The sequence below is a fragment of the Crassostrea angulata genome, chromosome 7, assembly GCF_025612915.1.
Source record: "Crassostrea angulata isolate pt1a10 chromosome 7, ASM2561291v2, whole genome shotgun sequence".
Lineage (NCBI taxonomy): Eukaryota > Metazoa > Mollusca > Bivalvia > Ostreida > Ostreidae > Magallana > Magallana angulata.
The window spans coordinates 45,605,175-45,629,047 of NC_069117.1; the positions used below are offsets into that span (position 1 = coordinate 45,605,175).

General features: G+C 34.4%; 2 protein-coding genes across 4 annotated transcripts; one reads left to right on the forward strand and one right to left on the reverse strand.

The window, feature by feature from the left end:
* Positions 1-139: 139 nt before the first annotated feature.
* On the reverse strand, positions 140-19,490 carry LOC128192076 (DNA topoisomerase 2-alpha-like). Of its 3 annotated transcripts, none has more exons than XM_052864511.1 (34): positions 19,419-19,490; positions 18,714-18,938; positions 17,722-17,815; positions 17,489-17,552; positions 17,148-17,293; positions 16,935-17,032; positions 16,629-16,841; positions 16,331-16,504; positions 14,745-14,846; positions 14,508-14,645; positions 14,098-14,394; positions 13,732-13,968; positions 13,520-13,625; positions 13,233-13,342; positions 13,026-13,118; positions 12,667-12,903; positions 12,225-12,373; positions 11,850-12,081; positions 10,964-11,163; positions 10,707-10,842; positions 10,410-10,605; positions 10,222-10,319; positions 9,875-10,027; positions 9,547-9,630; positions 7,974-8,174; positions 7,697-7,886; positions 7,199-7,375; positions 5,516-5,657; positions 3,717-3,782; positions 3,467-3,558; positions 2,705-2,836; positions 2,229-2,378; positions 1,143-1,321; positions 140-992 (listed from the first exon to the last, which is right to left on the reverse strand). In XM_052864511.1, the coding sequence occupies exons 1-34, from the start codon at positions 19,440-19,442 to the stop codon at positions 849-851; spliced, it is 5,079 nt and encodes a 1,692-aa protein (XP_052720471.1). In that variant the 5' UTR covers positions 19,443-19,490; the 3' UTR covers positions 140-848. The 3 variants fall into 3 exon arrangements, with proteins under 3 accessions (XP_052720471.1, XP_052720470.1, XP_052720472.1); XM_052864510.1 differs by lacking the exon at positions 19,419-19,490 and adding an exon at positions 19,280-19,403; XM_052864512.1 differs by lacking the exons at positions 2,229-2,378; positions 19,419-19,490 and adding an exon at positions 19,280-19,403.
* Positions 19,491-20,668: 1,178 nt separating this feature from the next.
* On the forward strand, positions 20,669-23,409 carry LOC128155450 (ubiquitin-conjugating enzyme E2 G2-like). The gene is made up of 5 exons (XM_052817153.1): positions 20,669-20,797; positions 21,105-21,186; positions 21,657-21,775; positions 22,197-22,337; positions 22,739-23,409. Exons 1-5 carry the CDS (start codon positions 20,755-20,757, stop codon positions 22,849-22,851), a joined length of 498 nt encoding a protein of 165 aa, XP_052673113.1. The 5' UTR covers positions 20,669-20,754; the 3' UTR covers positions 22,852-23,409.
* The last annotated feature ends 464 nt before the right edge of the window (positions 23,410-23,873 follow it).

Genomic DNA, 23,873 nt, shown 5'->3' on the forward strand with positions numbered 1-23,873 from the left:
CTTGCTAGAGTTTTTACATCGATTACTTGTGTTCGTAGGAAATTGCTCCTAAAAAGAAGTGCAGATTTTATAAGACATTTTCTCCATCTTTTGCAGGTTTTTCACCTCTTTCCCCAAGTACCAGTAGTTAAACGCTATCAACATTAAAAATTGAGCTTCATTTTCTAGGATTGCAAAAATTAAGGAAAATTCAATGTCAATAACTAACAATCAAGTTAAGAACATGTACTTAAACAAACACTCGAGTTGCAAATGTTTTGCCTGCTGACATGATAAATGTCTTGATGAAAAAACAGGAATTGTTAAAAAAATCAGTCTCCTCTTTAAATATTGTAGTACAGGAGATTTGAGTACGAAGTGTAAATGCTCTGGACAGATGAAAATACATGTACCTCTTCCATTCATTAAAGAAAAATATAAAACATTTGATAAATTAACATCTTTTATCATGTTTTACAGACAGTAACACAAAAAACTGACAGAAAGATAGACCAGAAGATTTTAGATTCAGAGCAATTAAAAAGTTGACACAACATACATGTACATTTATAGGATGATGACAGCTGATGAGAAGAATGTTAAATAAATTCTAATGAATATACAAAAATCTTTTTTATATTGCTGGCTCACTCAACTTCACTTTTCCTTCATTTAATTAATTTAATGTACAGTAAAAACCAATTACAAATACATGTTTATGTCCCGAAATAAATTCACTCAATCTATCTCACTAACAACGACAAAGTTTTAAGGCTTATGATAATAAAATAAAACAATATGATGAAACTAAAAATTTGTTCCATGAAGGTAAAAAAGTTCCTGATGACAATGCACATTTCCTGTTTTCTCTAAAAGTCACTTTCTTCTGATGATTCCCCGAAGTTGTACTTTATTGCACCCTTGGCTCTCCCTCCAGCTCTGGCTCGGGGGGCTACTGGTATATCAACATCCTCCTCCATTTCAAATTCATCGTCGCTTTCCGACTTTTTCTTCTGTTAAAATAATAGTCAATATTTTACATCAAATATTTACATGTAGAAAGACAACTCTGATGGGGGGAAAACCCAAATAATTGAGGTGAATTGTTACGTTCATCCCTGACAGGGGCGAAAAAAGTCAGAAAATGTTCTGTTTTCTCCTACCTTTTTCACTCCAGCTGCTTTCTTAGGCAGGAAATCGTCCTCTGAAAAGTCGCTGTCTGAGAAGTTCTTTGCAGGCCTTTTCTTGGTGGCTTTTTTCGGCTTATCATCCTCAGAATCATCTGTTGACTTTTTCTTTGGTTTAGCTGCCTTCTTGGGCTTGGTCTCTTTTGGTGGTTTCTCTGTAAAAGGTAAGAATTTTGAACAACTTATACTTGCATTACCCGGTAATACATTTAACAGTGCTGTGGAATCATTAGAATTTGTGGTGGCTCAATTTCGTGGGTAGCCCTCCCCCATAAATTTAAATCCTCAACGTAAACAATTTTTCTGAAACAGTAACCAACACATCCACGAAATTACATCCCTGCAAAAGAGCAAGAAAGTCACAATCCACGAAAATTGGCACCCACGAATTTAAATGGTTCCACAGTCTATAATAATTTTTTTTTTTAATTATGGATCAATTTTATCTCCATTATTTAAGAAGGCTCAATGGTCTTGGCCATTTTTTGACTGCATCGACCTTCTCTATATAAAAATAAAGGAAAATTCGCACATTTAAATGATGAAATATATGGATTGATTCTTTTCCATGTTTACGAAATAATAGTTTAAAATTATACAAATCATAGCTAAAATCTTAGGTAGGTTTGATTGTTCATTTGTTGTCCACCGAGCCTCCTTACCACACCACAAATGTACTGAACAAGCACAATTTGCCTAATTGTGTACTAGGCTTCTTATTTTGTGAAAACAGGCCTTCAAATTATTATTCATGTACCTGACATACCATTTAATACTGACAACATCCTAAGTTGTAATCAGCAAAATAGACAATGACTTTAGTTTAACGACATTTGAAAAACAGAAGAAAAATAAGAAAAGCCCAGTCACATCATCCTTAGACAAATAATTTAGTATCAACATAAACATCCATCATTTGTTAGGGGTTAGTGGCTATCCAGCGGTTTCTGTGTGGGAGCGAGTGATATGGGGGGATCAGTGCCCCACACAGTGGACCCAGTCTCTGGACACAGCTGTAGGAACCTATAACCCCAGCATGCTATAAACAGATCTCTGTCAGACCTGATATCAGGACATCATCGTCGTCCCCTTCCTCGTCGTCAGATATGGTCAGCACCGGCTTCTTGGTGGTTAACAGCTTGCGCTGCTTGGGCTTATTATTCTCAGTGTTAGGCTTAAAGGCCTGAGCTATGGATGGTTGTTTGGGGTCCGCTAAAGCAGAACAGGAAGGCAGTCAGAAATCAAAATCTCATAGTTTAAAATCCATGATCAGGCCAATACCCATGATGCAGATTGCCACCAAGGTGAAATATTTCCAAACACAACCTTAGCGAGGTATAATTTCATGAACCAAGTATTTACTCCTACATGTTAAAGAAAAACTATATGTAATGGATGTGACTTTAGCAGGATTTTTTCCTTTAAACATAGTCACAAGTTAGTGGATTAATTTTCATTTCTGCAATGGCCACAACCATTTTATAAGAGTAATTATAAAACAAATGAGATAATATTGTTAAAAAAAAAAAAACCCTAACCTTTTTTAGCTGCTGTCTTTTTTTTTGCCGCCGGTTTTTTGGCTGCTGCCTTGGGCTCAGATATTGACTTGAAGATATCCTTGTTGACTTTGTCGTCATCATCATCATCACTTATAACTGTTGGGGCTGGCTCTAAAAAATGAATGAATTAAATGATTCCACAACTTAATGGGTTTCCTTTACTAATACATTCATGCATGCTTAATCAACTTTTGTATCTCAGACATGAATATCTCAAATGTCACTCTTATATAAAAGTAAGTTTAATGTCCCTTTCACTGCCTCTTTATGTATTTAACCCTTTGTACATTTATCTCAGATTCGCAGATATCTGCAAGTTTTTCCCTCAACACATCAAAATCAAGATGTTGAGCTTTGACTTCATTAGACAGTGACCAAATTTCTTACCACACCATAATGAATTAAAAATTCTAGCATGCATATGTGTGATGAACTGTAAATTAAGTATGAATTGTTTTATTCCTGTATGGCTGATTGGAAGCTGATCAACAACCATAAATTTTCCACTAAATAAGTACTCATTTTATTCCTTTCAAACTGAATTTGACTTTAAATGTCTGTGAAGAGAGGTTACCTATAAATATTGCAGGTATTATAAATATTGCAGGTATATGTCTTACATTAATATACTTGGTTTACAGTAAATACCAGTTCCTTAAACAGTTGAAAACATACGCTTTTTTTTTTTGCAAAAAAAGACAGAAATTTAAATGCTAAATTTCTAGAGCTGCATCGCCTGACCTTTTGTGGAAGCAGACTTCCATGTGAGGGCATCCGACTTTGGAGAGCTACCATCCTCTTCATCTGAGGAATCCAAAAACTCCATAGCAGGCCTGTAGCAAACCATATCATAATGTGTAAATCACCTAGACAGTATCTGTTAAGGTCATAACGACAGTGATAATTAGACTCATGGCTCATCCTAATAACAAAAACATTTGGTCTTATGCAACTTTTTAACAAGAACAACATGTTTTTCAAAAGCACCTACTTTTTTGTTTTTGTCTTCTTTGTCTTTTTAATGGGCGAGTCGTCATCTTCCACCACAGCCTTGGACCTATGGAAACATTTATATGGTAAATGGAACATGAAACTGACTGTAAATGAAATCTTGTGACAGAAGAAATATGCAAAATTTAGCCTCATGAAAATATGCCTTTAGCTCTTTGCATAAAAAATCCCCCCAATACTAAACTGGATTATAACCTTATTGTATCAAAGTTTTGATGCACGATCATGGTCTTGTAAACCAAGTTTTTCACTCCCAATACAGGTCCCTACAAACACTTTGAATAAAACATTCCTTGCTTTCTCTACATTATATCTTCATTCCTTATTTAATAGCATCGTTGATTATGTTCCGATTCTTGCTAGTCAACATGTTTTCAAGTTGTATTTATGCCGTAGCTTGTATCATGTGTATATTACCCGTTGTTTCTTTTAATTAAAATGTAAATATACAACTGGCTCAACTCAAGTTGCTCACTAGATAGCGCCACCACATCACAGAGCAATCATAATGAGATCTGCCAAGGGTTTATGGGGAGTGAAGTGGACTAAAGATTGGCTAGCGAAGATGATATGATCTGTCAAGAGGTTTTTTGTGTAGTCTCGCTAGTCAACATGTTTTCATGTTGTATTTATGCAGTACCTAGATATTACCCGTTGTTTTCTTGATATTACCCTTTGTTTCCTTCAATTAAAATTGTAAATATACAATGTAATATTTCCTCATGTTTAATTATGAATCTTGATCTTGACCTTTGACATACAAACTTCATTCAAGGTCACTGCACATCCTTTGACCATAGACACTCTGTTAGTGAAGCACGAGTCAGATTGGACCAAGGGGAGAGAAGATGTGCCCTGAACAAGGATTTTATTTATAATTCTGCTATGACCTTAACCTTACACCAAGAAAATGGTTCAAGGTCACTGCATACCACCCAGCAGGTGAAGCATGAGCCAGATTGGGGCAAGGGGAGAGATGTGCCCTGGACAAGCGATCTCGGACGGACAGACAGATTGATCACTATAAGGCGCCTATAGAGCAGAGCCCTAATAATAACAGGAATTGTCAAAACATCAGGCGACTCAATTTCTAATGTCTTATATCTCAAAGTGAACCAAATACTGTAGATTCCATACTTAATGCGAGTACTTAATTCCAAGATTCAAACATTTTCCATATAATCTCGAATGCTGAATTTTTATCTCAGTTTCATGCAGTTTACATCTGTTCGAAAAATAATGAGATTTTACAATTTGCAAGATGTGCTTCTCTTGAATTTTACCTGTGAATTTAGAGTATACAATTTTGCTAATAATCATTTTGAAATGTATCTAATTTTTGTTCTTTCCAATAAGGACTTAGCTCCTTGTAACAAATTGAAACACTAACATAATGAAAGAAGAATCTTTTGAATATCCTTCTATCATGTCCACTGCTTTATTGAGTACACCATGTAACTAATATGTATACCTAAAGACACCTTTATGACATCAAGTTGCGTTCATGGACCTTTTTTTTTTTTTGCATGACAAGAGAAACTAGAGGATCATCCTCCTCTGGCAAGCAATAATTCCAATACATGTACAGTACACAGTTTGACACAAGGTTTTCTGAGCAGTGCAAAATGAAAGCAGGATATTTTTTCCAAATAGATTGCAGCACTACTTCTTTTTTATTCTATTGAAAATGCAATAAAATTTGTCTTGCCACAACCTCTTAACGGCTAATTAGCTTCATAATTTTTAATTTTTTGAGGCCTTATCCATAGTTTGACTCACTTTTTAGATACAGGCATGTCATCCTCAGAAGATACTACTCTGGGTTCATGGACCTCATTGTTGACAGCCACAAACTCTTCATCACTGTCCGACTTGATGGAACCCTCATCAGAATCAAAACTGTACTTGGCTTGCTTAGTTTCTGAAGGAGAAAAATTGGAAAAAAAGGCAATTAAGAGATGAGTGGTTGGAATAGACTTGTACTTCAATTTCGCTACTGAAGATGAAAAAAGACAAAATGATAATCTTAATATCAGTTTGCAACTAAATTTACACTGTGTCCCATCCTATTTCATTCTCTGAAGATAACAGTGTAGTAATCACAGATTTACAAGTTGTATTTCTATAAAATACTTTAATAATTAGAAATGTGAACTGACCTTAGTTAAATTGATTAGATTTACAAAATAAGACCCAAATATTTTAAATACAGGTGACGTTCAATAGCTTGAAATTCATGGGAACGAGGTAAAACTTCGAGGGATCAAGAGTTTAATGTTTTAAGAGTTTGGAATTTTCTGGGTTGCCCAACAGGTTTTAATTTTAGTCTTACCTGATGATGATTAACTAAAGTCATTTATTTAGTGCTTACCTTACTTATGTGCTCATACAACATTTTTTTATAAATAACTGGATGTTTTAAAAACTAAATAAATGTGGAAATAAATTTTGAATTCAGTCATGATAACAAGATATCTGTGAGCCAATGCTCACTAGTAATACCCCCGCTCTCCGCTCTGATGTGAATTTGCAAAATAAGCAAAGTCAACATTTAACAGGAAGTTGGAATCGGATTGGTAAAAAAATAGATCCCATGATGTGGTGTACCTAAATAAATAGCATATTAAAATTTCAAGCATCTGCAATTTATAGTTCCTGAGAAAATGTGACAGAAGTTTTTGTTACGAGGAGAGACAGACGGACGGACGGACACACAAGGGTAAAACAGTATACCCCCTTCTCCTTAGGAGCAGGGATATTATAATTTTTCATGCATCATATTATGACTAGATTACTAAGTACCACTAGACTTTGAGATGACTTGTCATAAAATAGATAACTGAGTATTACCTACTGTTCTGGTCCTTTACCAACTGTTCAGCAATAATTGTTGTAATGACAATAATGCTGATATACACAATATCTTATGATTCATTAAGCTTTGACTTTGGCTTGAAATTATCGTCTCTTCTAAGCAGTAATTAAATTCTCATTTTCACTGTGTCTCCAAATTATCGTAAGACGGTCGGTGTTAATTATAGATTAAGTAATGGTATGATCAATTATTGATCGATTATCACCTTTCAAGGCAAGTGTCACCTAAATGAACATCACATTAGGTAACACTTGCACATATATACAGCCTTTTCGAAGGATCGAGGGTAAAAACCATAAGATTATGAATTCTGGTACTGCTTTTGACTTCAAAGGATCAAAGCTTTCAAGAAATCAAGACTATAATTGTTAGTTATAGAGGGAAAAAAATGGGACTGAAGACTTACTTCGAGCTATTAAGAACTTCGAGTCATCAAGAGTTACCTGTATTCATAATTAACGAAATTATCATAGAACAAAATCCAGGAATCATTTTAGCCATATTCATACTTGATGCAAACAACTTCTCTTTTGATGGTTTTTGATACCCCTTCAGTTCTAGATTTCCATCAAAACTAATTTACTCACTTGTTTCCCGTTTTGGTCTGTCAATTTTGGGCTTCAGATTCTCCATGAAGCTGCCATCCATGTCAGAGTCCGACATGCCACCCTCCGATTCCTCTTCCGAATCTGACCAAGGATTCTTCTTTTTGCCTTTCTTTCCTTTCTTCTTGGGACTTGCAGAGGTGTCTCTTGGCTTGCGTACTGTATATAAGAAAGCAGAAATATTTAAATATTTTTCCTATGTATCTGTCCATTGTAAATATCATTATCCGAGACGGTATACTGTAGATTCCTAATTAAATGCAAGGAATTAATGTCTGCGTAAAATTGCAAGAAGCACACCTCGCAGAATTTAAAATCTCGCTTTTATTTTTTGGACATGAACTAAATGAAACTATGCTAACAATTCGTGGTTTGCGATGTATATTCTTGCAATTTGATCCTAACCGGATGAATTGCGGAATTAGGTACTCATGTAAAATAAGGAATCTACAGTATATATTACATATCATAATCACTGACCTTGTTTCTTTTTTGCAGGTTTCTCAGCGACTGCTTCTGTCTTGGGCTGTCCATTTACTTTAGACGTTGGAGACTTGATGCCCGTCTTTTTCTCCAGACGTTCCGCTAGACTTGTGTGCTCCATAACATCCTCCTCCTCCTCCTCTTCCTTGTCAAAGCAATCCATAAGGTTCTTTGCCTCTTTTTTCAGCTTAAATTAGTACAAAATCATTGAATGTCCAAAAATAAAATGAAGTAAAATGTTAATTTTATTTGCAAAGCGATTTCTGATTCATACTTTGGCTTTCTGAATCTTGTTTGCTGCTGCGTCTGCTTTGTTCTTCATGGCAGTGTCGATTCTTGGCACCACTCGTCGACCCATGGGCGATGGTTTGTTCATCTCCTCTACTACTTTACGGGCCTTCACTCCTTTCCCCTTTATCTTGACAGGTTTGCTCAACGACTGCTTCTCATCCTCCCTCTCCCTCTGCTCCAAATCCTATTATCAAAGTTTATCAAATAACAAATCAAAAAATTTTTTTCTGTACATGCATAGTTTCAAAACATTCAGGCACCTGGATTTATGGTTATTATACATGAATGTGCATAGAGTTTTTTTCTTTCTTTTTACTAAAAAGACTTTGTTTCTGCCAGTATAAGCAATAATTTAACAAACTAGACACGATCTCGTTGCGAGCAACGAGTGGGTCTTCCGTCCGATTTTTGAATAGATTAGATTAAACCTATCACTTCAAAGATAAAATCGTAGATCTAAGCAAAAAATAGTAAAAAAAAAAATTGCGGCAATCGGGGCTTGAACCCGGGTCACCTGGGCCATGTCCACGACTCTAGCGACTGAGCTACTCAGACTCTCGCTTCAAAATTTTGATGCTTAATTTCTCGAGAATGCCTGAATTACCTGAAAGCACCTTGTTGCGAGCAACAAGTGTCTTTCGTTTGATTTTGAATTGATAGGGTTCAATTAAACTGTTGACATTTGGTACGATTTACTATCATATTAACTTCCTTTTAAACTAATTTTGCAACCTACACTGCGAAATGCAGATTTCTGGAAAACGTCATTTTAAAACTTCAATATCTCTGCAATGCGTTGTCCGATTTTAAAACGGTTTTCAGATTTGTATTTAGTACAAAAATGTCAACAAAACGCATATGCTTTAAAATTCCAAAAATCGAAATATTCGTATCACTTCCGGTGAGGACCGGAAGTGACGGACGACCTGCTTATATTAAAATTTGATAAGTTTAAAACATATTCTGATGGAAAAAAATTGTAGATTATTTGATTTAAAAAAAAAATTAAAACACAATTTTCCAAAAATGCTGGTTGAGCGGACCGGAAGTGGCGGACGATCGTAGTTTCACCTGATCGGCCCTGGAAATTCAAAAATCTATCATTCCTGAAACTTTCAATTTTCTATCTTTAATCGTTTTTGCGAAAAAGGGAGGACAAGATCACTTTTTACAAAAAGAAAAACGAAAATTACGGCCGACCGGAAGTGACGTCATCAACAAAAATGTACCTGATAAAAGACCTTGATATTTTGTATTATTCGTGAAATTTTCATAAAAATCCATTGAAGCATATTTGAGATACATGAGTTTTAAGAAAAATGTTAAGAAAAAAAAAGAATAATAATAGTGAAAAATAGAGAAAAAGAAACCTAACAAAAACAATAGGGTCTTCCGTTGGAAACGGAAGACCCTAATAAGGTTCAGTTTTGGAAACAAATTATCAAAATACTATAACATAAGAATGAATTGAAGCACTCATCACTGCTTTACCTTTACAATATTAATTGCAAGGGCAATCATTTCTAACAAAAAAAAAAATAAAAAAATTAACATACCTCCAGATTTTGCATAAATTCCTCCAAATCATCCATCCACAGGTCTTCTTTACTCTTTCTCTTCAGAGCTTCTAGTTCAGATTTCTATACACAAGAGAGAATGATTCATAAAAATTTGTATAAAATCCTGTAAATTCAAATCATTTTGACATAGAGCGCTCATTCAGTAGAACATTCCAATGTATCTTAAAATAATGAAAGAGAATTTTATTTGAGAATGAAATTAAAATTTCATAAATTGGAATCATTTTTTCTTTCTTACAGGGTACATGTACAACTTAGCTAAAATAAAAACAAATCTCCCATTTAAAAGCCCTGATTCACTCACTTTCTCATCCCTCTGTTTCAGTAAGGCATCTTTCTTTTCCTTGGTCAGGCACCACAGTGGGTTGTTGAGGATGTAGTTGAAGTCGGGGCCACCCGATGAACCAGAAGCGGTGCTCTCATCATCATCCTCCTCTTCATTTTCATCAGCATCCTCCTTATCAAACATGAAATGTTCATTTTAAAATCATTGCATTCAAAAACCTTTGATAATTTTTTGGTTTTATCTCTAATAAACTATACAGAAAAATATTGTATACAATACAGTTTTGAAGAGGTCATTTAGAATTCAGCGCATAAACATATACCATTAAGCTTGTTATTTAATAAGCATCAAATAAATATTATTACTTTGTCCTTGGCCTGTAATTCTTTCCATCTCTTTAATGGATCCGAGTCATAGCCTCTTCTGACCAACATCTGAATCAGTTCTTTCTTTGGCTTGTTCTCTGTGGAAAGCAAATTTTCGTAGTTTACTCCCTCACTTACACATGATTACTTTTCACTGGATTATCTTCTCAGAGTCAAGAAATACTAACCAATTGTAATAAGGCCATCTATTTTCTCCATAATAAACCTGGCAATGTTCTCCAGACGATTGGCCTCGGCTGTCAACAGCCCCTCCATGTAGTCCTTGCGTTTCTGGTAGAGACTCAAACGGACATCAAAGTACTCTCTCAGGACATCTGTGATGTCTTCATACCGCCTGATACAACCATTGTGGTCAAACAACACCTAAAAAACAAATCATCTCGTTCACATATTTATATTTCTTAGAGTAACCATCCCTTAGTTGAAGTTACTCAGAATTAATTTACAGTGTTTGTAAGCCTTACCATTGTGTTTGTGGAAATGTTGGACTGCAGTTTGAAGACTTTGTGAAGTCCCTGTTCCTCTGCAGCTGCCAGCTTCTCTGGTGTCATCTTTACAACAAACTTTACTGTAGAATCTGTGTGATACTCTTTGAAATCCCTTCAAAATTTCAGACAAAAAAATACATATGAATTCTTCTTTCATTCAAGAAATCACGAGAATCTTCAATAAATAGTACTAACTTCTGAGTGGTATTTGACTGTGTGCAGAGAGTACATACGTAATCATTGAGGGCGTTTTCTCTGTCCCGTGTAACATGACCTCCAGCACATCCTCTTTGTAGTTCTGGGTCCAGGTCCTGATGGGCAGCTCTGTGATCTCAATGGTCTGGTCGTCAATAATGGCCACCTCTCCACTCGCAATGAACCGGCTCTCACTCAGCTCCTCTATCGTGCCCTTGAAGTTCTTGTAACTAGGCACCTACACAACAATAAAAACACATTATCAAAAAATACTGTTGAATCATCAATCTAATGGGGATAAAAGAATAAAATATATAAATCTTTTATAATAAGGCCTAACAAAAAAATAGGTTTGTTTCTGCTTTCCCGACCGACCCTAACTTAAACCAACCGACCCCAAAAATTTTTTTTTGATTTTTTTTTTTGTAAATTTCCGTTTTTATCCGTTTTTTGTTAAAATTTCATTTTTGTCCGATTTAAAAAATAATTGTGTCCTCTAAATTTAAGTCGTAAAAACTCTTATAGAACTTATTTAGACGTCATCAGTGTTGTGTAGATGTTTGTTATTTACAAATGGCAGCACATCGTTCCAGTTGAGCTCGAGAAATGTAAGATTCAGGGTGAAAGTAAATATTGTAATTTCTTGCACAGACAAAATGAAACAATGACATCAAATACTTGGGTTCTTTTTTTTTATCTTACCCAGTTTAATAGATAAATGGTTTACCGGTAATATGCACAAATGAACAGATGGAGAGGGAAAAAAAAGAAGAAAAAAGCTGACTTACCGACCCTAATTTTTTTCAGCCTGAAAGCGGAAACAAACCTATTTTTTTAAAGTTAGGCCTAATCATCTCTCTGTAAATTAATTTTTCCAAATGAAATACTATGTCAATGAAGCAATATTTTTTTTTAGAGCATTACCATTGGAAGAGGGTCTTCCCCATCTAGCATTCTCTTGATGTTGGCAATGATCTCCCTGACGTCATAGTTCGGGAGCTTGGTGCTCCATCCTGTTCCGATTCCTTCCGCTCCATTTACCAGCACCATAGGAATGATGGGACAGTACCACTCAGGCTCAATCTTCAAGTTGTCATCAAAATTGCTCTTCAGCAAAGGATCATCGTTTATGTTGAATAGCATACGTGCTAATGGGCTGTAAAGAAAATAATGAATTGCAATTCTTGCTTCTGTCTTAATTCATATTCTATATGCAAAGCTACCCATATGTTACCATTTTTACAGTAATATTACACTGAAAATTTATTATGACAGTAATGCACAAGTATCTTAACTGACCTGAGAGCTGTAAAGATGTAACGAGGGCTGGCAGCGTCTTTCCCCCCGTGTAACCTGGTACCAAACTGACCAATGGGCTGCAGGATGTTCAGGTTGTTGGAGCCAACAAAGTTTTGAGCCAAGTTGATGATTGTGTTCATCAAAGATGCCTTTAAACAGAAATACAAGGATCAGTGTGTAACAGCTTGTATACTTTGAGAAAAGCTTTTTAAAAGAATGAAACTTTAGAAATCAATTGCATAGATTTTCAACATTGTATAATATGTGCTTGAATTTAGTTTGTATATCTAATAGATAAATGTTGAACATGTATTTCTTAAATTATATTTTTGAATTTAAATCAGCACACCTATCCAACATGAATCAATCACAGCTCCAGATTGTCAAAAAAGAACTTGACAAACAAAATACAAATATAAACCATGGTATTTTCTATACTTACCTCACCGTGGTGATAAGCTGACATTTCGGCCACAGAACCGGCGAGCTGAGCCACCTTTAGCTCCTTGGTGAGATTCCTTTTCAGGCAGGTGAACAGGACTTTTCGCTGACCGGGTTTAAGTCCGTCCACCATGGAGGGAATGGAGCGAGTGTTGTCCATGTTGGAGTATAGGATCAACTCCCGATTGATAAAGTCATTGTATGTAATGGCCTTGGTGCCTTTTCCATACAAGAAGTTCTGAAAACGCATAGGACCCCTCATGAGAGTTGGACAGTAATCAAATTACATGTAGTTGCATAATAAAAAAAAAGTCTTTAATTAAGTAAGAATATTTTTCTACATGCTTTGTTAGATTGTACCTCAGGCAATCCCATTTCAGATCTCCTTTTTCTGTCTTCCATCCAACTTGTGAGCCATTCTTTTCTTTCTTCAATCTTCTTTTTACTGAAAGCCTACATAAAATACAGCATAAGATAAAAAGCTAGTTCTGAAAAATACATGTATGTTAAATTCTAATTCACTGTGTACATTTGTGCACCTTGGAATAAAAAATCTGCAGAACTGACCAGATTGATGGCAGCGTCATCCTCTGCTCCTGTGTACTTGAATGGGATTTTGTGACGCTCCATATCACTGAAGTATTCCTTGGCCTCTTTTGATGTGCTGGTACCCAAACCTAGAGATGAAGAAATGAGAAATACAGACTGACTGTAAAGAAACATACTGTTATAAACACAAATTATTTGATTATTTCATATACGTACTTTTACACTTTTTATTATATTTTTATTTTTATTCATAACACACATGGAAATAAGTATTACATGTAATTTGGGTGAAAATTGATAAAGACCTTTGTAGTACTTTACTCGGTAGGTGTGCCAGTTTTCTGTTTCTCTCTTCCATTCCTCAAACTCTGGTAAGCTGTAGAAAGATAGCTCTGTTTTTCCTTTTGTAACCTACAATATATTTTATACTTCAAGTATTTTTCAACCTCAAAGGACAGCATTCACTTTCATCTTTCTATTACATACACATTACAATGACAGTACATGTATCCTATACCTTGACAATGGGTGTGATGAACTCCTCAATGACATTGTACTTCAGGAGGTTGGGCCAGAAGTGGTGCATGAAGTTGATGAGAAGGCCCTTGATGTGAGAGCCATCCTGATCCTGATCTGTCATGATCATCAGTTTGCCGTATCTCAGGTTCTTAAGGGTGTCTGGGTCGTTGTACTTCTCCTTGAACTGCAGACCCATGATTTTGATGATGTTGTTGATTTCAGCATTGTCCATGATCTAAATTAGAAGAGTTTCATTTCTTAACTGTACACTAAAAATGTTATCAGCAATCCACATTTGCATGTAAGTACACATTGTTATTTCATAAATGATAAAGTATTTATGATAAATGAATTTAACACCCACCTGTTTGTGCGTAGCTTCTCGTACATTGAGAACTTTTCCCTTCAGGGGGAACACTCCGTATTTGTCCCTTCCTACAACACCCAAACCAGCGACAGCCAGGGACTTGGCTGAATCTCCTTCAGTAAGGATTAGGGTACAGTCGCGGGAATTCCTCGTTCCTGCATCATTGGCATCGTCCAATTTCGGAATTCCTTTCATCTTCGAAGTTTTACTTGAAGTCAGCTTCTTGTTCAACTGAGTTTGTGCTTTGAACTTCATCCAGCTCAAAATGTTGTCCACAATTCCACATTTACTGACCTTTAATAATGAAGGACATTTTATAGAGTCAATAACAGATACTCACAATGAAAAAAAAAATACCTAAAACATTTTACTGTAAATAGATATGGTTGATCAACTTGCAGAATTACCTGATTAATGAATTTTTCAGAGAGAGTGCACTTTGATCCAAACTGTTTGGCTTGCAATGTCATTGACTCTTTTGTCTGTGAGTCAAATGTTGGATTTTCTATCAGGCAATTGACAAATATCCAGAGGTGGTTCTTTACCTATAATAGAAAACATGGATGTGTGGTGTGCAAGCAAAAAGGTACATCTTTTAAAAGTCAATTTTTCAACATAAATTCACTTTTACTTCCAAAACTCACTTGGAAAGGTTTGATTGCAATTCCTCCTTTGTTCTTTTTCTTCACAACTTCGATTAGCTTAGTCACAACCTGATCTGTAACATTGTCTACGTGCCTTCCTCCCTGACAAAAATTTGATAAATAAGTCACTATGTCCAAATACATGAATATTCATAATGTTAAGAAATCAGATGTTTGGGGTTTTCTCTGCAACACTGCGTTAAACTAGAACTGTCCTAATGGGACTAATACCCCCGCTAGGCTAATTTCAAATGGGACAAATAATTGAATTGAATAATAAAGGTTTGGAACACATACCAAAAAAAATTTCTAGAATTGTTAAAAAAAAAAAAAATTAGTTATAATAACAAAGAAAAATTAAAATCAAAATTGTCAGAATTTCACTGTAAATACATATCTATAACAGTCATACATTTACAAATGTATGTATTTGATGATATATTTTTTTAATTTAATTGATTTAAAGAAAAACCAACAAAATGACAATAACCCCTCCCTTTGCAGTGAATAGAAATACCAGTAGCCAAGCAATGCTCTTCTGTTGATAAAACTTTCAATATTTTTCTAATAAGAGTCTTGACAGATGTAATTAGTTGTTTCAAATTTTCCTCACTTTCTCCTATGGCACAGTGGAACTCCATATCAGAAAATTGATCCCATAGGACTATGATTTTCTTTGATGAACTTGTTAAATTCAATAAACTCCCAAAACATTACCATAATTACCATACTATGTAAAATTATGTAAAAAAAAAAAAAGAAAATTTAATATTACAAACAATTTTAAAATTGCCAAAACACTACAATCATATCAGTAATTTTGAATTTCATTTAAATTAATGCCCAATAGGGTCACTTCATCAATTTACTTGACAAATAAATTTAAACAACCTCTAAAAATAGTTTAACTTCTTAAATTAATCATTATATTATTTATTTCCTTATAATGATAGACCTTTTGGTTTACATGAAACAGTTTTAAAATAGCCCCAAAACCATCACCCACTTTACAGATTATCAATTTCCCCTAAACACATGCTCCATCTGAACCATGGCTCAGATAATGGCTCCCTTGGGACAAATGAATTCAGCCACACTTGTCTTTGATGTTCTTATTAGCTCCTAAGAATTTATCATTGACAAACAAAAACTTTGCATTGTCAGTTGATAGAATACTTATAAAAAATAAAAAATTTTTTATTAATTAAGACATAAAGACAAAAAACTTCATCTGATTGTATTTATATAAATATATTTTAGAGTGTTTTCTATTAATTAATTAATAAAATCTGTAAGGATTACCTCCCTTACTTTTCAACATTAGTGTACAATATATAGAATAAGGAAAATGAAAACTGTCATAAAATCATTAAATCTTGTCTGATCTTAAAAAAAATTGCAGGTGCACATCTTCAGATGGTGTTCAACATATGTACAAATTTTCAAACTGTTCCATGCAGTAATAAAAAATTCTATAGGGGGGACAAAGTTGCGTCTACAGACAGACGGACAGACAGACAGACGGACAGACGGACAGGGTGAAACCAATATACCCCCCTAAACTTCGTTTGCGGGGGTATAATTACCTTGGTGGTTGCAATGCTGTTGACAAAGCTGACTTGCTGGAAGCCTTTCTCACTCAAGGTTACCGCCACCTCCCAGCGCTCATTGGCCGCCTCATGAATCACAGGCAATGGTTGTCCATTATCATCTGTTTTGTCTTTCAGATACAAGTTGATATAATCTTTGAAATTTTTCACCTGTCAAGTAAAAACCACTAAATATATATACAAATCATAAACAAGCTTCAAAATCTAGACATATATCTACTTTTTGAATTAAAAATTTCGTAAATGTGTTATTTCATTCATGTAAATATATTACTGGAAGTCTTTTCCCATTCAGAAAAACTTTGACGCCTCTAGATGACGCTGCAATGTCATACGCCCTGCGCGTGAACAGATCAACCATGTCCTTGGTCAGACTTTCCATTTTGAACTTCTGTAAGTCAGGGAAGAAAGTGATGGATGTGAAGTCCTCATTTTTGGCATCTGTGATGGTGGGTTCTTTAGTTTTCCCCATGTTGTCTATCCATGTCTATCAAAAATCCAATTGAAAAAATAACTTTAATAAATCAACTTTAACACCCTGGAGTGAGGCATTTTTTTAATCTATGAGAGAGAATCTTACCTGTTTGAAGGCTTTGTGGTACTCCTTACAAGATGTTTCCACGATGAACTTTGTACTGAAAATGTTGCACAACTTTGCTCCATACCCATTTCTACCACCTGTTCAAATATATAATTCACGAAAAATTATTGTTGGACAACATCAATTTTGATGAACAAATAAAAACTACTACACTGAAAAAAAAATCCTGCATATATGAAATAAGCTCTGTACCTGTAACTTTCTTTTGGCTGTCATCATAGTTGCTAGATGTCAGGAGGTGTCCAAATATCATTGTTGGGACATACATCTTCTCTGTTTTATGTTCAATAACAGGAATCCCCCTTCCATTGTTCCAAACTTTGATTTTGTTGTTCTCTCTACAAATAATACAATCATATTATGCATAAAAAGAAATTAGATGCTCTCGCCAAAAAAAAAAAAAAAAGAAAAAGTTTTCAAATTTTGAATGAAGCAAAATTGAGTGAATGACCACTTACAATGATAAATAGCTAAAAAAAAAAAAAACCCAGTTTTAATGATCTGTAATTCAGTTATAGATCGGCACAACTTACGGATCAATGTCAATCTTCATTGTGGTCATACCAGGATCCCTCTGTTTGTTGTCAGCTGCATTGACTACAAATACAAACACAAGTAACCTTACTTGATTAATTTTTCTCATACTGCAAAAGGTTTAATGGTGCATTTAAAATTAACATTCTTATAAATACCCCAAAAAGGGGCACTTATCTTAAGTCTGGGTTTTTTTAAACCATAGAAGTCAATATTATGTTAAAATTCTTACCAATAATCTCATCAAAAATTTTGTACAATCCAGGCACAAAAGTGATGTCTCGTTGAACCATTTGTTCCAAATCTGAGTCATATACCCACATAGCCTAAAAGGATATCATAAAGTTAATTTCAAAGAGTAGAAATGAATTCAATAAAATAATTTCCTTAAGGTAGCACGAAACAGTTTTGGATAAAGTACCCATCATTATTTTTGTAAAATTGAGAGTTGCTGTACTTGAAGGCTTATGAGTGTTGCTAAAACTCATGAAATGATTTTAAATGGTTATCATTAGTTGGGGGACTGTTTCTTGTTGAAATTGGTATGCAACATGTAGGCCCCTACTGTTAAGTACATGAGAATCAGAAGTAAAATGTGAAACCTATGGCTATGACTGTTGTGTTGACTTTACACAGTGAAATTGCAAGACTGAAGTTACAGACAAGAGGTAAATTGACACAGTAAGTAGGTGGATGGGACATACTAAACTATTCACCGGTAAGTTTCAGACACATGATGATGCAACATACAGTATGGAAAGTCAACCTTTTGCAGGGAATTAGCTGGGGGAGGTCTTAAAAGCTAAAAAATCATGTAAAAAGAGGCGAAACATGAAAGGGTTGAAATCTCAATAAAACCACTTTATAGAAAATTATACACATTCTAACTAGTACTTTTCCTCAGAAATTGGTGATTGGCCTTATAAGGAGTGAATTAAAGGTATTTTTGCTGAATAAGAACTGGGGAAATTCTAGTTACAGAGTTGCAAAGACACATCCCTGGCTACAGTGATTTGTATTGAAAAAAAAAACTGTTCCTTGCTACCTTAATACATTTATTGATATTCTTTTTTCTCCCTTTTATTTTTGTAATTTGATGTACCAGTACAAGTTAATGATAATGTAATCACATATATACATTTTTAAAATGAATAAAATTGCCAAATTTGAAATTCATGTACAGATATAGGAAGAAATTACAGTTCTTTAATACAACTATTATACCTGAGTGACTGATTCCACAGAACCAATGTATGTATCTGGACGGAGAAGAATATGTTCCAATTGTGACTTCTTCTGGTAAATCCTTTCAATTGACAGTCTTTTCTTTTCACCTTTACCACCTTCAGCTGCAGCCGGCAGATGCATGATGTCTGTATTATCCCCCGACATGGCTTTATCCTTTGTTGTCTTTTCCGAATTCTTTTTACTTATGTTATTAAACAGGGTCTGAAAACACAAATCGGGTGATGACTGATTGGAGCTAATTCATTTTGAATCTATTTTCTCTGTGGCTGACTCAGGTTTAACCAAGTTCTATTAAATTCTGACAATAATCACTACTTTCTAATCATCATTCCCTCCATTTATGTGTAAAGCTGTACTTCGAGCCCGATATTTTTAAAACGATTCTACACCAAGATTTTTGCAATATTTATTCAAAACAAGTAAAAAAACAACAACCCCACAGATATACTTAAAAAACTATAGAAATAACAGGAACAATTAAATATAACAAGTTGCCTTATGTATCCTTATCTATTATGTTTTTAGTAAGTTAGGTTACATACAAGTTTCGGTGGCAAATCTGAGAAAAACTGCCGACTGCATCGGTCATTCAAGACAATTTTCTCAAAATATGTCAAGAGACATCTTGATCTCATTTCAAAATGGTATTAACATTTTCACTCAATATGTGTACACACAAACCTTTAAGGGACCGTCTGAAGCCATTCTGATTTTTATTTCAAACCAACCGCTTCTTGTGTCCAATAAGATCACCAAAATAAGTCACGTGATCAATTGAGAGAGTGACTAAAATGGGTAGCGAAACCCGGGCCGGGCCGGGATTTTCGAAACTGAAAACCGGGTTTTGTTGATTTCTTACAAAATACTCATGTGTTTTGTACGAAATTTGCAGGACAACTTTAAAACATCTTTTTTTGTCTTCGCTGAAATTTTTATTATCACAAAATGAGTTTTTCAATATTTATTACCGATTCTCATTTTTCAGGTGACTAAAATGGGTAGCGAACCCGGGTTACACATTTTGGCAATATTAAGAGAATTACATTGATTTTTTGGTAAATTATTGTGTTTAATCATTGCTATTTTAGTTTAAACACTTAGATAATCCAACAATTCCGTCAAAAAATATCATTTAATAGAATTATGGCCTAATATTATAAACCCGGGACGGAACAAAACCGGACACGTTTACCCGGGACAAACTTTTTATTTCCGAAAAAGCGACCAGAGGATGTTAGCTATCACTCATGTGACATTGCCCAGCTCAAACCACGCGGAGGTATCCTCATTTGAGCCTTCTTCCCCCCCCCCCCCCCCCCCCCCTACTGAAACTAGCTGAGAAGAATTCATCCTTTTAATCGGTTTAAAAAATAAATGTTCAATAATGAGTTTTACAATAATTCAGTGATTAGTTCTAATCTTGCCGGTTATCATATTAATTTTCTTTTTATGTTATATATTCTGTTTTTGTTCTCGTCGCTTTTTTCGGAAATAAAAGGTTTGTCCCGGGTAAACGTGTCCGGTTTTGTCCCGTCCCGGGTTTGTAATATTTGTCCATAATTCTATTAAATGATATTTTTTGACGGAAATGTTGAATTATCTAAGTATTTAAACTTAAATAGCAATGATAAAATACACAAGTTTCCAAATTCAACTATGTAATTCGCTGAATATCGCCAAAATGTGTAACCCGGGCTCGCTACCCATTTTAGTCACCTGAAAAATGAAAATGTGTAATTAATATTGAAAAACTCATTCTGTGATAATAAAAACTTCAGCGAAGACAAAACAAGTTGTAATAAAGTATTTCTGCAAATTTCTTGCAGAACTAATAAGTATTTTGTAAGATATCAACAAAAACCCGGTTATCAGTTTCGAAAATCCCGGCCCGGCCCGGGTTTCGCTACCCATTTTAGTCACTCTCATCAATTGATTATTCGTAACTTCTTTGATTAGAGAGCAAATGAGTTTTGTCACAACAAGGACCATAATATAATTTTTATCTTTCATTTTTGAAATGGCCGGATCAGCCCTAAAAAGGCTGATGGCAGAATATAAACGTAAGTTGTTTAACGAATGTTTTCTTCCTTTTCAGTCTTAGTTTCCTTTGATAGGACTTTTTTAACAAGTTTTATCTCCCTTAACCAGTTAACCTAAAGTAGACCAGTATAAAACAGGTAAAAGAGAATATATCATTATTAATGGGCACAGGCATTATGTGTTGTTTTTTTATCTTTTATGTTTATGTAAGATTCTATAACTGTTAAGTAAATCATGTATAGAAATGATGTATGGTATAAGTAGCCCCGGTGGATAATGTAGAAAGTATGATTTTGACAGTACACAATATTTTTATTTTTTCTATAGAATTAACTTTAAATCCACCAGAAGGAATTATAGCTGGACCACTGGATGAAGAAAACTTTTTTGAATGGGAAGCATATATTATGTATGTATATATATATATATATATATATATATATATATGCATTTTTAGTGAAAATATGCCACTCGTGATCAGATCAAGAATTGGTCAAACAATGTAGCAATCAATATTTCTGGTTTATTTGTGGTTTTCATTAAAAAATAAATAAGTAAATGTTAATTCATTGATAAGTAAATGTTAATTCATGGATTATTGTACTACCTTATGTATTAACTCCCCCTTAAATAAGCTTGAATTTTCTAATGGGGGAGCAGACACACCCCCCCACCCCTCTCTTTCCCCCTCTAGACCTGTGCATGACCACAAGAGTCTTTAAGTTTTATCAATCAAGTATCGAAGAGGTACCTCTTATATACATTCATTCTTGAAATATAGTAATCTATAATACTATTTTAATGATTAAAACAGAAAAACTATCTTCTTTTAGTTTAAGAAAAAAACAACCCCTTGATGTAATAAATGATATTTTCTAGGGGCCCAGAAGGAACATGTTTTGAAGGAGGGGTCTTTCCTTCTCGTTTAACTTTTCCTCCAGATTACCCATTGAGTCCACCTAAAATGAAATTTACCTGTGATTTGTTTCACCCAAACAGTAGGTATAATTTTTAAATCACACAAACTTTTTTACCATTTGTTGGAATGTCATTTGATTGTTTGATTTGCTCTTGAAAAGGTAACATGTATAATTGTATAATTCTTGTCAGACAAATGCTGTAATTTGATAGTCTTAGTATTAAGAAATTAAAGTTAATTTTCAAAGATATTGTAACCACACACTTCCACTTTTTTTTCTTAACTTATTGATATACACACTGTTGAGTAAATGTCACTATTAAAATGAGTTTTTCATGCAGCAACATTTACCATGATCTATTTATTCCATGTAATCTATGCATGTAGAATATAATGTGATGTATAAGGGTTCATGTAAAGTGAAGTGGATTAAATACATGTAGACTAGAATGTAGCAGTTATATATCTATGAAGCCTTAGTTTTAAGCCCTGTTTTGTAGTATACCCGGATGGAAGAGTGTGCATCTCTATCCTACATGCCCCCGGGGATGATCCTATGGGGTATGAAACTAGTGCTGAACGCTGGAGCCCAGTGCAAAGTGTAGAAAAAATCCTGCTTTCTGTTGTCAGTATGCTGGCAGGTAATTAAAATCATACATGCATAATACATGTATTCAGTGCAACTGAATTGATTTGTTTCAAGTTGTGCTTATGGATTAATTGTTATCTCTATAGTTTGAATTTCTCCAGCTGAAAAACTTATAAATAGTAAGAATTCAAGTTGTGTCTAGTTTTGTAATCTTTCGATTATGATATTGGTTCAGTTTTGGCTTCTCCTTGTTTTTACTCATAATGGTGAAGAGTTCTTGTTAAGGAGAGGTAATTGGCTCCCACTCTCGGAGTAAAAATAAACTACAGAATAGCATGAACTGTATATGGCTTGAATAGTATTTCCAGTTTTGACCAATGTTTCATCAGTTCATTTACTGTACAAAAATATTGAATATGTATATATCTCTCCATTTTTAAACTATAATTACAGAACCCAATGATGAAAGTGCAGCAAATGTAGATGCAGCAAAAACATGGAGAGAAAACAGAGAGAAGTTTATGGAGATAGCTCATAGAACTGTCAAGCAATCATTAGGGTTATAGCAACACTATGTGTTTTTGTTTCATTGGTCAGAACATTGAAGTTGGAGAAAGTGTCGTTGAAAAGCATACATGAGTATACATTTGACTTCATCTTGGGGATCTCTTGTATGTTGACTTTTTTCTGAGACACGTTGCCCTGAAAGTTCTTGCCCAACTGATCAGCTTTAGTTTAAGATCTGTCACATATTGTACATTCCAACCTTCAGATATATGCTCGCTTTCAATGTTGGATGTAGTTTTTCTGATTGGTTAGACATTTATGTGCAATAATGCCATTGTAGTAAGGTATATGGCTGAAAGTATATCCATGAGCAAGGATTTCACATGGACAGTAATAAATTTAATATATTTATCATACACTCATTCATGTAAATTAATTGAAAACGTATCACTCAATTGCATACATGTACTTTGTTATTATTTTACAGTAAATTAAGAGAACCTAAGCAACTTCACATGTATTTCGATAGTATTGTGTGCAAGTTAAATTGATGTGCATGTACAAATATTCAGTCCAAGGCTTCTGTGCAGTTCTCCTGTATAAAAAAAAAAAGAAAACCCCCCCCCCCCCCAAAATAAAAACACTGTCTTGTTTATCTTACCTGATCTATCACGAGTGTCTAGGCCAAATGAAATTGGGAGGGAAGAGAGGCAAGACAGACTGGGGATTTCTGATGAATTATAATGTGTATCTGTCTCGTCTTCATGAAAATTGGGGGGGGGGGGGGGGGGGGGGTTGTTGATATATATATGTATTTTTAAAAAAATTGACTTCCATGTTCAGACTTTGTTTCTCCCCTTATGTTTCTGTCACAGAGGAAATGACTCTTCTTAGGATTCAAACCAGGGCTGCGTTTACAAAAGAACTTTCGACAAAGTCATAAATATTTTCAGTCTCATGAAATGATATATAAAGAACAAAACTTAGAAAGATTTTTATTTATACAACTACTCTGATGTCCATAATAGTATTCTACAGCCATGAGAATAAAGCAGATTAGTTTGTGATTAATTAGCATTCA

What these genes read in the sequence shown, in the direction of transcription:
- LOC128192076 (XM_052864510.1), bottom strand. Translation starts at nt 19,372, where the DNA reads ATGAGATCAAGATGTCTCTTGACATATTTTGAGAAAATTGTCTTGAAT. An exon ending in CAGCCAAAAGAAAGTTACAG is followed by an intron (nt 17,033 to 17,147) that starts GTACAGAGCTTA and finishes ATATTTGAACAG; the next exon opens with GTGGTAGAAATGGGTATGGA. An exon ending in ACAAGATTCAGAAAGCCAAA is followed by an intron (nt 7,887 to 7,973) that starts GTATGAATCAGA and finishes TACTAATTTAAG; the next exon opens with CTGAAAAAAGAGGCAAAGAA.
- LOC128155450 (XM_052817153.1), top strand. Translation starts at nt 20,755, where the DNA reads ATGGCCGGATCAGCCCTAAAAAGGCTGATGGCAGAATATAAAC. An exon ending in GAATGGGAAGCATATATTAT is followed by an intron (nt 21,187 to 21,656) that starts GTATGTATATAT and finishes GATATTTTCTAG; the next exon opens with GGGCCCAGAAGGAACATGTT. An exon ending in TGATTTGTTTCACCCAAACA is followed by an intron (nt 21,776 to 22,196) that starts GTAGGTATAATT and finishes CCTGTTTTGTAG; the next exon opens with TATACCCGGATGGAAGAGTG.